General features: G+C 26.8%; 1 protein-coding gene and 2 pseudogenes across 2 annotated transcripts; all 3 read right to left on the reverse strand.

Moving 5' to 3' along the window:
* Positions 1-568: 568 nt before the first annotated feature.
* On the reverse strand, positions 569-9,018 carry LOC114929814 (uncharacterized; annotated as a pseudogene).
* A 157-nt stretch (positions 9,019-9,175) lies between these two features.
* Positions 9,176-11,192, reverse strand: LOC146723468 (uncharacterized; annotated as a pseudogene).
* A 1,162-nt stretch (positions 11,193-12,354) lies between these two features.
* On the reverse strand, positions 12,355-16,633 carry LOC114929810 (uncharacterized). Of its 2 annotated transcripts, XM_085481883.1 has the most exons (9): positions 16,548-16,633; positions 16,178-16,400; positions 13,976-16,093; positions 13,805-13,897; positions 13,627-13,686; positions 13,019-13,263; positions 12,721-12,882; positions 12,537-12,636; positions 12,355-12,419 (listed from the first exon to the last, which is right to left on the reverse strand). In XM_085481883.1, the coding sequence occupies exons 3-8, from the start codon at positions 14,052-14,054 to the stop codon at positions 12,553-12,555; spliced, it is 723 nt and encodes a 240-aa protein (XP_085338009.1). In that variant the 5' UTR covers positions 14,055-16,093; positions 16,178-16,400; positions 16,548-16,633; the 3' UTR covers positions 12,355-12,419; positions 12,537-12,552. The 2 variants fall into 2 exon arrangements, with proteins under 2 accessions (XP_085338009.1, XP_085338008.1); XM_085481882.1 differs by having other exon boundaries at positions 13,805-16,093.
* Positions 16,634-17,036: the final 403 nt, after the last annotated feature.

Here is a 17,036-nt window from a genome sequence, read left to right on the forward strand (position 1 = left end):
TGCTGAACTAGATCCACCTCTATTCACTTGAATTCACAATTTTGTAATAGGGAATCGATTCATATTTTCATTTTTGAATCTAAATAAATCCACTAGAATTTACAGGATTGTATGTAACGAGACGTATAGAAAACGGATTCAATGTGTTCAGTATCTATTAAATTCAATACTTTTTCGCGTATTCAAAAACTTTATTCATACAAATTTATCCAATCCAATCATTTCTCGTTTGCTGGGACCTTTTTATTGCAAAGTACGCACACTACGTACGTGACACACTGCACGAGATTACGAGATATGTCCGAACCGAACACGCACAGTCCAGATACTCGCGCATGCATGGAAAAATTACAATTAAGTAATTCCTTATGAATTCTCAAAGTATTCATAGTACTGTCGCAAAGTATTCATTAAAATGAATGTATAAAGAATATGTAAAGACGAACTGATTATGGATAATTCTTCAAGAATTCTTTAAATATTCATTTTTCTAATTCTGTAAGTATTCTTTAAAATGAATTTATTATGAACTTATATTCACCGTTGTGCTATCTGGGATACATATTATTTAAAAGAGATTAGGGCCAATTAAGTCGTCTAAAGTCGTTTCATCACCATTATCATCATCATCTGCTTCTTGGTTGTCTTCTTGCACACAGACCCTTGCAACAGATTCTGCTCTCTTATCCATGCTACAAAATTTTTTATTAGATTAATAAAATTAGTAAAATTTCACAAAAATTGTATTTATATTAATATATTACATACTTTTCTTTTTGTAGACGTCTATCTGCATGCTGTTCCATATTAGATTGGTTTTCATCTTCTTGCATCAAAGATTTCTTTGACTTATTTAAACTTAAAATAATATTAAAATTATATTAACTTTTTTAAAACTTTATTACTCATAAACATATTATTTTAATTTATAATATAAAATTTATAAAAGCAAAAAAGCAACATACTTTTTCTTATTACTACGTTCGTTTGCATGTCTCAGCCAAGATTTAATGAGCTGTGAAATATTTTGTTCAGTAGCTTCCGGAAAGTAAATTCTTACTGCACCTAAAATAAAATATACATTAACATATAATAAATATTTACAAAAAAATAAGGTATTAAGTTAAAAACAAAATAACATTATTGAGTTAAGAATAGAAGCTCAAAACAATAATAAAGCAATATATAGCAATTAGGAAGTCACGTAATTAAAAAAAGCTCAAAAAAATAATTGAATTTATTATAGATTTCTTGTATGTAAGAATATTACATAAATAATTTTTATTTTGCTATATAGTCATTATTGATAAATAATTATAAATTAAATATATAATATTTTAAATTTATATTTACCAAATATAATTTTTCGGAGATATAAATCAAAGAATAGATACTTTTTTTTCCTCCAACATAACTGAACATACTTCCGACTGAATCGCTCATAATTCGTCGTAATATGTTAAATGTTATTGACTTAATGTCTGTCCCACCAATCCGTGCCAGTTGTTTTATCTGAATAAAATTAATAAAATTAAATATTTTTAATTTTTACATTGTTATAATAGTTTATTGTTTAAATACATACTAATGCTTTACGATTAATCTTGTTATTAATTAATAGTTGTTCTAATTCTTGTAATTTTTCTAATGTTTCTACAGGAAAGAGTTCCATGTAGTCTGATTCTTGAGAACATCTTTTTTCTTTGTTTTATCATCTAACCCAAATGTTTGAATTTGATTTTGAATATAATCTATTTTAGTATTAATATTTCTTTGTTGTTCCTGTATTGATGAAATTTTATGCTTTATATCTAATAGCTTTCGAATAACATATCGTTCAAACTGTATTATTGCTGTAAATTAAAACATTGTAAAATAATAAAATATATGTATGTAAATTTGTAAATTATAATCTAGTACTTACAAGTATTAACAGAATCAGTTTTAAAATAAGCTTTAGGGTCGTGTGCACTTTTTATATTATGATTGAAATCATGTTCTATAACAATAAGAAAACAAAAAATTGTGAAATATTTAAATTAAATTTAAAACCATTAAATAATATAAAAAATAAAATTATTACATATACTTGTATCGATTATCTACATTATTATTATTTAGTTAAATACAATTGTAATTCCATTATACTTAACTGAATAATAATACAGATAATTAGTGCATGTACATGTAATAATTTTTGTATATTTTCATACTTATTTTTTTTCAATATATTTTGTCTATAACTTTAAAGTAAAAAATATGATGCTAGTACGACATGTTGTATATAAATAAAAATTACATATGTGATATAATAAAAGGCCAACTTAACGAGCTTATATGCTATTAATTGAAAAATTTTTATTTATTAATTTACGTCATACTATACAAAAGTTACGATAAACGTTTCGACTGTACGACAGTCTTTCTAAATTAATTTAGTCATTTCGACATCATAAATAAATACAACAATTATAAGATTATATGACGAACGCAGTACAAAATTCATGATTGTTGGCATGAGTTAGAGCGTCAGATGCTGTTATATTATGTAACGACACTGTGAACAAATTAATATATCCGCTCAAATATTACAATACATTTAGATTTTTAATAAATAGTATTAACTTACTTTTTTGTCAACGAACATAACACCTTTGTTAAAAAATTATTTCTTTTTACTTAACATAATCACAATGTGTACTTTTTTAAAAAACAAATCGATATCTGTATCTTACAATGTCGGCGCGCTGTATATATACCCAATTTTTAAGATGACGTAGACAATTTTTTTAGAATATCATAATAAGAACCGTCAAGACGCTCGGTGTCCTTTTTCAGGTTGATACTGTTGTTTTCTTCTTTAATATATATCATTTCTGATATCAACCTTTTATAATAATTCTTTTCATAATCTAGGATTTTTGTGTTGTTCCAATTGAAAGAGAGGATAACCGTAGCATAAGTTTTTTAGATATCTCACTCAAAATTATAAATAACATAATATACATAGATTGGTTTCAGAAAAAAACATTTTCGGGTAGAACACTCTCATATCATTCAAATCATCCTATATGCCACAAAAAAAGTGTAATATATAATTTAGTAGACCGGTCAATATTATTATCACATCCCCGTTTTCATAGTAAAAATTTAACATTAATCATAGAGATTTTATTGAGCAATAGTTATCCTCTTGATCTCATTTTCTCAGAAATCAATAATAGACTGAAGTTCCTTATTGTTAATAGATTAAACAAAGAAATGACTCAAGATATAAATAACGAAATCATAAATAATGACAATAATAAAAAATTCATAGCGATACCTTATATTGAAAGAATCTCGGAACTAGTAGCATCAGAATTAAAGAAATCAAATATAACAGTAGGATACAGATGTCTAAAGAAATTAAACAGAGTCATAAAAACGCAAAAAGACAGACATAAGCTCCAAAATAATTCGGGGGTCATATATAAGATTTCGTGTAATAATTGTGATGCTACATATGTAGGACAGACAAAAAGACAATTAGGTACAAGAGTAAATGAACATAAAAATAATATTAGATTAGATTCAGCAAGGCACTCGGTGGTTTCTGATCATATTGTAAAATTTACACACAATTTCAATTGGAACGACACAAAAATCCTAGATTATGAAAAGAATTATTATAAAAGGTTGATATCAGAAATGATATATATTAAAGAAGAAAACAACAGTATCAACCTGAAAAAGGACACCGAGCGTCTTGACGGTTCTTATTATGATATTCTAAAAAAATTGTCTACGTCATCTTAAAAATTGGGTATATATACAGCGCGCCGACATTGTAAGATACAGATATCGATTTGTTTTTTAAAAAAGTACACATTGTGATTATGTTAAGTAAAAAGAAATAATTTTTTAACAAAGGTGTTATGTTCGTTGACAAAAAAGTAAGTTAATACTATTTATTAAAAATCTAAATGTATTGTAATATTTGAGCGGATATATTAATTTGTTCACAGTGTCGTTACATAATATAACAGCATCTGACGCTCTAACTCATGCCAACAATCATGAATTTTGTACTGCGTTCGTCATATAATCTTATAATTGTTGTATTTATTTATGATGTCGAAATGACTAAATTAATTTTTTAACATATTATTAGGATATTGAGAAAGACTGTCGTACAGTCGAAACGTTTATCGTAACTTTTGTATAGTATGACGTAAATTAATAAATAAAAATTTTTCAATTAATAGCATATAAGCTCGTTAAGTTGGCCTTTTATTATATCACATATTTTAATTGTATACGAGCCGAAGTTTAATTTATAAAATATATATATTTAATTCACGCTGGCCTTACAATGCGTAATAATTATACACTTTTTAAGTTCCACCAATTTAATTTTAAGTTTGTACAACATAATTATGGACAACAAATCTTTGAAGATTTAAAATCTTGGCTAGGGGCGAATTATGGCAAAATAAGAACTGTGTCCAAATTAATATTTTTAAAACAATGTAGGACATTCAGAGTTTTACCTAAGCATCTATCAGACAATAGTAATATTAACGTATGTCATTATAAATCAAAAAAAAGGTTAGACAGTGTGTTGCATAAATTTAGAATGGAAATATTAAACATAGAGATATTTGACTTGCACAGACAAATAGGGTATTTTAACAAAAACATAAGATACTTTACACAAAGATTAAATAACAACATCCCATCCCAGGTATGGCAAGAGATTTATAACCACCATAATAGATTATTCAAAAAACAAATTTTAAACTTACATTACTTACATAAGAAAAAATTCTGTTGGTTATTGCAAAAAAAAGAATCGGATTACTATAATAATATTAAACCCATAGTTTTTTCTTGTTCAGAGAAAAATAGTGTAAACTCTCAAAATAATAAATATATTAATAACCACATTAACGCAACAAATTTTATAAACAGAACTATTAATCCATTAGAACAAACCAATGATAAATGGTTTATTAATTTGACTGATGTAGATATTCCAACTGATGTCACAAATTTATTGCAATTAGGTAGTGAATTTAGCCTTCCTATTAATACTGATAAAAAAACAGCTGTCCATGAATTCATTAAAGACATAGAAAGCAATTCGAATAACATAACTAATCTCACGACAATAAGAAACATAGCTATTCCACAGTTCTTTGTTTTTTTAAACAACAATACTAGGAAAGACATAATTAACGACAAACTTACTTTTATGTACAAAAAAACCATGACATTTTGTAAACAAAATCCCAGCATCATTTTCACAAGAGCAGACAAGGGAAACACGACCGTAGCAATGACCAAAGAATTTTATATAGACAAAGTTGAAGAATTATTAAATGACAAAGATAATTATATGACAATCAAAAACAATCCAATAATAAAAATAGAAAAAGACCTTAACAAAAATTTAAAACAATGGTTAAAAAATGAATGGATCACAAAAAAAGACTATTATTGTTTAAGTTCCAGTGATTCAGTGCTTCCTAAAGCATATGGCTTGCCCAAAATTCACAAGGAAAATGTTCCATTCAGAGTAATAGTATCATCGGTCAATACAGCACTACATCATTTAGCTGCATATTTACACAACATTTTAGTGACAAGTTTACCCAAAGGCAAAAGTCATGTTAACAATAGTTTTGAATTGTGCAACGCTTTGTCTGATCTTAAATTAAATAACAATGAAACAATCGTATCTTTGGATGTGATATCGTTGTTCACAAATGTTCCTGTGGACCTTGCAATAGACAGCATAAATAATAGATGGCATTACATTGAAAACCACACACCAATAGACAAAAATGAGTTTGTTAATGTAATTAAATTTATTTTGACTTCAACGTACTTCACATTCAACGAAACGATCTATAAACAAATACATGGAACTCCTATGGGATCGCCTTTATCTCCAATTATTGCTGATATTGTCATGCAAGATATAGAAACTAGGATTCTTGAAACTATAAAGGTTAATATAAGGTTTTACTATCGCTACGTCGATGATATCTTGCTTTGCTTGCCGGAAGATCAAGTCACATATCTAGTAGAAAAATTTAATGATTGTCACGATAGATTAAAATTCACAATAGAAAGAGAGGATAACCGTAGCATAAGTTTTTTAGATATCTCACTCAAAATTATAAATAACATAATATACATAGATTGGTTTCAGAAAAAAACATTTTCGGGTAGAACACTCTCATATCATTCAAATCATCCTATATGCCACAAAAAAAGTGTAATATATAATTTAGTAGACCGGTCAATATTATTATCACATCCCCGTTTTCATAGTAAAAATTTAACATTAATCATAGAGATTTTATTGAGCAATAGTTATCCTCTTGATCTCATTTTCTCAGAAATCAATAATAGACTGAAGTTCCTTATTGTTAATAGATTAAACAAAGAAATGACTCAAGATATAAATAACGAAATCATAAATAATGACAATAATAAAAAATTCATAGCGATACCTTATATTGAAAGAATCTCGGAACTAGTAGCATCAGAATTAAAGAAATCAAATATAACAGTAGGATACAGATGTCTAAAGAAATTAAACAGAGTCATAAAAACGCAAAAAGACAGAGATAAGCTCCAAAATAATTCGGGGGTTATATATAAGATTTCGTGTAATAATTGTGATGCTACATATGTAGGACAGACAAAAAGACAATTAGGTACAAGAGTAAATGAACATAAAAATAATATTAGATTAGATTCAGCAAGGCACTCGGTGGTTTCTGATCATATTGTAAAATTTACACACAATTTCAATTGGAACGACACAAAAATCCTAGATTATGAAAAGAATTATTATAAAAGGTTGATATCAGAAATGATATATATTAAAGAAGAAAACAACAGTATCAACCTGAAAAAGGACACCGAGCGTCTTGACGGTTCTTATTATGATATTCTAAAAAAATTGTCTACGTCATCTTAAAAATTGGGTATATATACAGCGCGCCGACATTGTAAGATACAGATATCGATTTGTTTTTTAAAAAAGTACACATTGTGATTATGTTAAGTAAAAAGAAATAATTTTTTAACAAAGGTGTTATGTTCGTTGACAAAAAAGTAAGTTAATACTATTTATTAAAAATCTAAATGTATTGTAATATTTGAGCGGATATATTAATTTGTTCACAGTGTCGTTACATAATATAACAGCATCTGACGCTCTAACTCATGCCAACAATCATGAATTTTGTACTGCGTTCGTCATATAATCTTATAATTGTTGTATTTATTTATGATGTCGAAATGACTAAATTAATTTTTTAACATATTATTAGGATATTGAGAAAGACTGTCGTACAGTCGAAACGTTTATCGTAACTTTTGTATAGTATGACGTAAATTAATAAATAAAAATTTTTCAATTAATAGCATATAAGCTCGTTAAGTTGGCCTTTTATTATATCACATATTTTAATTGTATACGAGCCGAAGTTTAATTTATAAAATATATATAAAAATTACATATATATTAATTTCTTTATAAATGTAAAATAAAATATATGAGTTTTTTTTCTTTTTTGAAAATAGTTTCAAAATTGGAAATAAGTATAATTTTGAAAAATAAAAAGTAAAAGTTTCTTTCAATTACAGACTAATGTAAATCTCTTAAATATCTTAAAACAATAAATATTACTTTCAAAGAAAACAGTTCATATATTAGCATAAATATAAATTAATTACCTGTGTTATTAATTGAATCGTGTCTTTCTACACTTGTTTTCTTTAAATGTATATTTGTTTCTATACTTTTCTTTGAAGGTGTAATTGTTGATAGATTAATATTTTCATTTTCTATCTGTTTTAATATACATCTTTGTCTGTAAAATAAAAATATAAATTAAAAATATAATATAAAATATAAAATAAAATATAAAATAAATAAATATAAAATAATATAAAATAAATATAAAATAAATTAAAATAAAAATATACATTAAGAATTAAATTGTAATACTATATATATATGTGCATATATATATATATATATATATATATATATAGATATATATATATATAATCTATAATATATTGCAATATACATATTATAATTTTCTATATTACTTCACAATATAAAAAATTTTTGTACGAACTTTTAAATATTTTATTTACTGGATTTTTATTTGATTCCATATTATTATTTTTCTTTTGTACTTTTGAAGATGGCACTTTTGGATAAGATGGTACTTTGATAATATTTTCTTCTTCATTTGAACTTATTTCTTCGCTACTAAGAACGGTTTTTACTCTATATTTTCTATTTCTTTTTGATGCTTTATCGTCACTTTCAGAATTTATATCTGATATAAATTCTGCTTTTTTTAGTTTAATCATTCCTTTTTCGTATTTATCTGAAAAATAAAACAATAAAAATTATTTGATAAAAAAACAAATTCTGAAACAAAAAAATTTTTAATTAAAAATAAAATTTTATTTCCCAAAAATATAAATAATTTTTTAAACATTTTTTATCTACAGCTTATAGCATTCTATATATATTTATTCTATTATTTTGTATTAAAGATTATCGAATAAATAATAAAATAAAAACGCAAATGACTCTACATTAATGTTATTTTTTTATATATTTATTACTTACTTGCAGTTGCTAAAATTCTCTTAACTTCATACAGCGGCCAAGAGTCCATTTTGGGTATACATTTTTGTACAGCTTTGGAAAATCGTTCAGTTGATGTAAAAGTAGGCCAATATGCTTGTTTCTTGTCTTTAGTTAACGAAGAAGAAGGTATCATTTGCAGCCCATCGTTAAATTCTACTATAGCATATTGGTCATCCGTTGTAACTAAATTAACGAAAATACATAAAAGATCCTTTCTGAACCCAATACTATTTAAACTGTATATGGAAAATCTCTAGAACAAAAATTGAGAAGAGAACAAGCAGAGAAAGTGTGGTAATAAAAAGATAAAAGATTTGGTCTTTTAACATATGCAAATATGTCATAATATTTCTAGCAAAAACCCTGCTAAATTAAAAAAAAACGAATTGGAATAAAATTAATTTATTGAACCAATATAGAATTCTAGCAAAAATCCTACTGAATTAAAAAAAACGAATTAGAATAAAATTAATTCATTGAACCAATATAGAAACTAAAAAAATTACTATTATACATATTTTTTTAATTCTATTTATGAATGCAACATTGGAAATACTACATATTTATTTTCTGATAACGGTAATTTAACATATTTAATATAAATATTTTCTATTGGCCACATTTCTAATTCACTTAAACCGTGCACACTAAATATTTTTAATAATGAAGAAGGACATGAAGTGTTATAAAAATCTTGCTTGTGTAAAAATTTCTGACCTATAATTACATTTGTATTGAGATCTTTATTGTGTACTATATTTTTTATTAATATAATAGTTCTATCAACCAATGAACAACAATTATCAGCTATTATCTCAGTACGTAAAATCATATTTGTTTTTCTAATTATTTTGTACTATGGATTACAGCAAGCATGTATTAATGGCCCAGATGAATGCATGGATTTCAAATCTATTGTAAAATTTTCAATTTTTGTTGTTGTAAGATTCTCTTCTATTTTGTTGTTTTCATATTCAATATATCTCCGGCAAATTTGTTATAGTGGTTTGTCATGCTTTTGTAATAATTTTTTTAATGTTTGTAAAAAATTTTCATATTTAAATGAACTAAAATTGTCTAATGAGCCAAATTTCTTTACATCTTGTACAAGATGAATTAGACCATGTACATTAAAAGAGATATTATGACTTCCATAAATTAATGCAAATGATGTAACAAAATGTTCTAATAGCTTTTGACAATAATCCAATAAATCATGTACTTCTGTGGAACATAATATTCTAATAGCTACATGTAATGTTATGAAATGATCATATATGTCACTACGAAGAATATTTTTCAGAGCTACAGGTCCTGTGTACAAAAGGAATTCTCGATATTCTGTAGCTTTCCAAAGTTTTATGAAAGTCAATGATCAAGGTTTTCGTGCAAACTCACATGGGACATGTATTTTTAATATAGTTTCTAAATTTGATGATATGTTTTTACATTTGCTACTTCCTAAACAAAATTGTTTATTATTGCCAAATAACCATAAATATAGTAATCGCCGTGTAACTCCTAAACAAACTAAATGCATATAATCTAAGGGTATATTATTTACAAAATCAAGATTTGGAATATTTTCAATAATTGATGTCTCAATATGAAAATTTTCATCTGTCTTTGTTCTAAATTCTAAATCTGTTATCAATGGAGCATCTATTTGAGGGAAGCAAACTTTATTATTGCGAAAAGTGCCTTCAGTTTTACATTTGGTGCAACTAGAATAACTAGTATGTCCTTTAACTTTTAATATGAATGCTTTTGCAGGAGTATCACATATTATAGAATCTATATTGCAATGAACATGTTTATTATTAATAATAATTCCATCACGACACAATAATTGTGTTTCTTCTATAAATTCTTTTAAAAAACTATCTGAATTAGAAGGTTTCTGTGTACTATAGTATGCTCCGATAATAAAAACTTGCTTTGATTGCCCTATAGAACCTAAAATTGGCCATAGTTGTTGATGCGATGACTTTGATAATGACAATCCATCTATATTTATATTTATTTTTATATTAGTAACATTTCCTGAGACAGATACAAATTTTTTTACTGACTTTAATAAACTAAATTGGCAATATTCCCCATCAGCACAATTTCTAATATTAACACTTCTGGGAGTATGCAAAAGTGCCCTAAGATCAGACGGTATATCACAATGACATTTATTACAAGTATACTGTTTTATGCCTTTTATAAGAGTACGTAAAGATGCTTGTGAAATATTTTCTTTAACTGCTCAACTAGCTAGAAATGTTTTAAAATCAATTTTTTCATTATCATTGTCATTATCAATTTCTTCATTACTCAAAAACTCTTGTTGCTCAAATAAAACTTCATTATTTTCTTCTTCACTACTTAAAGGGAGACTTGATTGATCAAAATCATTAATTTCATTTGATAAATCTACATCTATCTTATCTTGACTAAAAGTTATTGATGCATGCAAATCATTTGTAATTATTTCAAACGTTGATACGTTAGGTGGCACATTAGATTCCATACAGCACGAATCGCGAGGGATACGTTTCAAATTAGTTTCAGAGAGATATTTGTTACGAGACGATAACAATGGTTATCATTACAGATATGTATTTGATATGAAATAAATATGTGTCCGTTACCGCTCAAATTAGTTCCAATCTCCGCGTTCATAACATGAAATGTAGTTTATTTCAGATACGTAACAGAAGTGTAATATTGTTGCGTAACATACTTACAACAAATATATAACTGCAATATTTCAAAAATGTAATCGGTACGCAATAGATATGTAACTGAAATATATTTGGCTATCAATCATATAATTTTTTCGTAGGAGCGGAAATGTAAAAATTAAAAATTTTGCATAAATTCGACAAATAGAATTAATGAATTCACGTAAAAGTTTTCACTTCTTCCGTCTTAGGGTAAATGTGAAAAGTGAAAACTTTTACGTGAATTTATAACAATCCCTATTTGTCGAATTTACGCGACATTTTTACTTTTTATATACATTTCCGCTCCTACGAAAAAATTACATGGTTGATAATTAAATAATGCTTGCACTTCCTCTATGTGAAAAAGAATATAGACACTATATACAATAATATTCAACCATCAACATATAAACACACACACACACACACACATATATATATATATATATATATATATATATACTGCTATATATAATTTAAAAACTTCGGTTTTCAATAGTTTTGTACAGCTTTTCGTCAATAATTGAATATTATATATTTTTTCGTAACGGTCGGATATATATTATATAATTGAAACTTAAAATCCTTTTCGTTTAGATAAAGAAATATAATTAATAGAAGGTAGAAATTAGGTATAAGAAATTTTATAATGTAAAATGTACATTTGAATATGTGTATTTGAATAATATATATAAAATGTACATATGGAATTTTTTTTAGAATGTACATTTTGTACGTAAAATTGTTACACAAAGTTATTAAAAATTTTTAAGAAACTAATTTTATATTGCACTGACAAATATAGAAAATAAACATCAAAAAACGTAAATGTCGACAAAACGTAAGTATATATAATCTTATTAGATTATAACAAAAAATAAACTCTCTTTTTTTTTTAACTATAACTATTTCTATTTAACTCTGAATACGGTATCAAATCATTGATGAATAAGATTTCATCAGAATGCTAAAGATCAGAATTTTTATCGTCACTGTTGTCTTTTGAATTCACTGGTTTGTTGATCTTCGCTCTGAAACACAAAATTAAAAATATTGCATATTTTTGAAAAATATATTGTACATACATATATTATATATTTATTTAATATCATAATAATTAACTATACAAATATAAATTATATACATACATTTCTCTCTTGCATCTTAACGGGGCTTGGACCAGCCACTTCCCAATAAAATTGTCAATTTCCGTTTCCGACGTATTGATTTGCTGGCTCTGCACCACAACTACAAAAAATATACAATATATATCACATTATATACAATTAAAAATTAATTTTTAAAATGAGTATATAAATGTGTAAAATTTACCTCGAACTCTAGTTTGGTTATATTTAAATCTTTGAAACCCTTTTTCCCTCTGACTCTCGCCCAACTGAAGCCTGCCGCAATTTTGTTTGACCGGATTTCAAACAGGACATTTCGTGTAATACTTTTTACGTTGTCTCCACCAATTTGACAAAGAGCTGTACCCTGAAATAAAGTTATTTCTGAAAATATTTGTAATAAATTTAATAGTAATAGTAATAATAATAATTAAAATGTATATATGTGGATTAATATATGGATTAATATATCTATGGAAATAGATTATATAAACTGCTCTTACAACTTTTTGGAAATATTCAGTATCTTCTAAAGCACTCTCCAGTATATCCAGATCATCCAACGTTTCAATAAAGATTTTTTTTCCATCAATGACTTTCCTGTTAACAATGTGTAAACCTTCGCTGCGGTTATCATTCTTGAATCTATTAGGTACAACGTTTTCTTTTATTTCTGCGATGTCTTCTTTCATTATATAGACCTCCTGGAGTAACTTATTTAGCTTTCTAAAAACTTTTGATAATCCTTCTGAAATGTTAAATATTATAAATATTACATTATCAGAGATGGGGCTAAGTAAGAATGCAAATAGAAAGTTAACTATTTTAAAGTTGAATATTTTTGTATTGGCAAACGCGAGACGCTGGCGACGTCGAAATAATACTCGAGGTAGAGAAAAGTCATTAGAGAGAAAGACTTGTCAAACAATTTTCTATGAATATAATATACTACGTATAACGTATAAACCCGCCGATTGCACCAACGTTATTTTTGCTTTAAGCGAGACTTAAATATGTATCTATCTTTATCTTTCTTTCTAAATAAATAAAGACACATGTATATTTAAATAACGTTGGTGCAATCGGACCTAAGTGATAAATGAAAACTTACTATTGGTATTATAATCTGCATCTTTGTTTTTAAAAGGTCTTAACGGGAGTTGTTCCTTTTCTGAAATTATACAGAAACAAAACTGTATAAAATTACATATACAACATACATACATATATATATGCATTATAAATATTATTCTTTAAATGTATAGATACAAATAATTATATAAACTTACTGTTTGTAGTAGAATTGGTACATTCTATATTTTGTTCTACTGCAAGCTTATTCAATAATACTGTGGATTCTTTTTGTGAAACATTTTTATGTTCTTTTATTTTGGATGAAATAATGTTTCCAACTCTATCATCAGTTTCATTAATTAAATATGTTAAAATATTGTACGTACCTTCAATGAATACTTTAGACCAAATAATATAATACGCAGCAATATACACGCACGTGTGTGAATGTTCTTCGTTCTTCATGCACAAAATATATATATATATATATATATATATATATATATATTGGAAGAGGCACTTTAAGGCGATTATCTAACTTTTAACAACGATTTCGCTATCGTTATATATGTCGTTGCGCATATATATTTTCATATGTCGAAATACATGCGCGACGATGTAACGATAACGATGATAATTATTGTTAAACGTTAGAGAATCGGTCTACTGACCTCTCGTATCTTGTATAATACGTAAATGGAAAGTGTACGTGCGCACATTTTAATCCGATAATAAATATCTCTAGATTTTGTGATTGAATAATATTTACAACACAAATAATAGATCCATCTTTTAATACACAACAATTATTTTTGTCCTCTTTACAATTTATATAATATAAATGGGTTTTAAGAATTTTGTACTGATTAAGATTATTTTGCATAATTAAGTTATTCGGCAGAGGGCCTGCACAATGTTTGTTTTTCAAAATAGTATTTGATTGATTATCTAATTTTGAATGGAATTGATATTCGCATGCATACATTTCTCCAAAACGTCGCGCAACTTGTTGCAAAGTGTCTGATTTTCTTAAAATATTTTTTAACATTTGCAAATAATTTTCAAACCAAAAAGCGTTAAATTCATCTAATGCTCCGAATTTCTGAACATCTCTACTAAGATGCAATAAATTATGTATGTTGTGGGTTACGAATTGATCTCCGTATATAATTTGAAATGACTTTACAAAATGTGTCAAAAGTTTTTCAGCGTATAAAATATTATTTTGGTTTTCAATTAATTTTGGATTAATAAGAATTGATATAGCTACATGTAAAGTTAAAAAATTGATATAGATGTCTTACCGTCTATTATAAATTCATTTAGCACTACGGGTCCTGTATACAATAAAAATTGGCGGAACTCTGTAGCTTTCCAATACATAACATTGTTAAGACTTCTTGGTTTTCTTACAAATTCTATAGGAGTTCGTTCTCTAATTTTTATTAATAATTTTGAAATTTTTTGTATTTGAGTAGAATTTAAACGTATCGAAAGAGATCCTTTTATCCATAAAATCAATAATTTTTTAACGACTCCCAAGCAAATAAGATGCATATAATCTAACGGTACATTTGTCACTAAACCTAAATTAGGAACTATTGTTAATATTGTTTCCCCCTTATGATAATCTACATCCGTTTGCTCAAGAAAATCTGTATTAGTTCGAAGATGACTTGGAACATTTTCAACAAAACAAACTTTACTATTTTTATGCGTGCCTTGAATGTAACATTTTGAACAACTGCCATATCCGATATGACCTTTGGTGGACAATAAAAACGATTTTGCTGGAGCATCACAAACAATTGCATAAAGTGAAACTTGTATAGGCAATTTATTATTTATATTAGTTAATTCATGAATCAATTCTTTCACGAAATCATTTGCACTGGTTGGTTTGCTATTTCCATAATAGCAACCTACCATGTAAACATTCTTTAACTTAATATCGGATACTAAAATAGGCCAAAACAAAACTTTAGAGGACTTAGCTAAAGGTAAACCGTCTATGTTTAAAATTAAATCGATATTGGATGGGAGTGCTAATTTATCATAGTCAATTATTAATTTTTCAATAAAATTACGTAAACCGCAATGCCAATATAATCCGCCTGCTAATTTAATTATATTATTTTCACGCGGTGTTCTTAAAAAAGTTCTGGCATCTTTAGGCAAAAATGATAATATTGGAATATGTTTTTTTAAAATTTGTAAGAGGTCACTAATTGCATTCAAACAAATTCTGTATTTTATTGCCCACCACTTTAAATCTGACATGAATTCAGAACTCTGTATTCCATCGTTACTTACCAGTGAGTCGTGACATTCATATCTGTTACCTGCAGCATTGATGTTGTCTTCATCGAACTAGTCACATCCATAATCTTCGTCATCAGATAATGGGTCATCATCTAAACTACAATTTTCCGTATCGCTATCAGAGTTCACATTATAATCAGATTCATTATTAGCCAGATCAGATTTAGATGGAGGATTATCACCTGAAAAAAAATCTAATTAATTATCATGACAAAACTGATTATGTACTTTTCATTATCAAATTTATTTATAATTTCATCAATTACTATTGGATTGAGAAGATGATGAGCTAGCAGCTTGCAAGTTATCGGTAGAAGAATGATGCGAATAGCCGTAACTCCTTCAAGATCCTCACAAAATTGAATATCATCATCATCATCATCATTTACATATCGGAATCTGTCCAAATCATCCTGTGTTTCAGTAGCAACTAAATATCTACGATGACGTTTTGAGTACGACGAATATTTTATTTTGTTACCAGACATGCTGTGAAAAAATATATATTTTAAGAAAAGAATTAACTTATTTAACCTTCATAAGAGATTCCCATTATATATATTTTATATATATTGTTGTGTCTCCGCTTGGGAAAGGGGTTCAATAATTAATCTGCCACGTATTCACTATATTTACAATCGGTTTATTTCCTGTCCTTCGTATAACTCAGCCGTGTGTGTGTTCCTTACGCTATGCCGGAGAGGAAGAGACTGAATCCGCCGATACGCGTGTATATATATCGCACATTGTCACCTCCGCCATACCAACTTGCTTTCCTGTCCTAAACGCGATGTCATGCTTACGCGCCTATTTTGAAAGGCATGTAACTATGCAACATATTGTATATTTTATACATGTTTTTTTTAGAAAGGATACACACTATATATATATTTACTTACTAAAAAGTTTTATCTTAGAATTAAATAAGAAAATGAATCAGTTATACTGACGCAGGTTATGTAGCTGCTGGTAATAATATCCGCTCCGAAATTCAGAGTATTCCACTACTATCACAGAGCTCGCAATACACACTATAATTCTAACTATCCCGACAACGATGAAAATTTAAATAGTCACAAACTTACAAGAAATTCACCCACCGTCACTATATTTTGCATCTAACTC

Source organism: Nylanderia fulva, unplaced genomic scaffold, assembly GCF_048542155.1.
Source record: "Nylanderia fulva isolate GAGA-0341 unplaced genomic scaffold, ASM4854215v1 Scaffold195, whole genome shotgun sequence".
In the NCBI taxonomy this organism is placed as follows: domain Eukaryota; kingdom Metazoa; phylum Arthropoda; class Insecta; order Hymenoptera; family Formicidae; genus Nylanderia; species Nylanderia fulva.

Coding starts and splice junctions, on each gene's coding strand:
- LOC114929810 (XM_085481882.1), bottom strand. CDS start 14,054: ATGAAGAACGAAGAACATTCACACACGTGCGTGTATATTGCTGCGTAT. Junction 13,687..13,804: donor TACCAATTCTACTACAAACA/GTAAGTTTATAT, acceptor GTATAATTTCAG/AAAAGGAACAACTCCCGTTA. Junction 12,637..12,720: donor TAACCAAACTAGAGTTCGAG/GTAAATTTTACA, acceptor TATTTTTTGTAG/TTGTGGTGCAGAGCCAGCAA.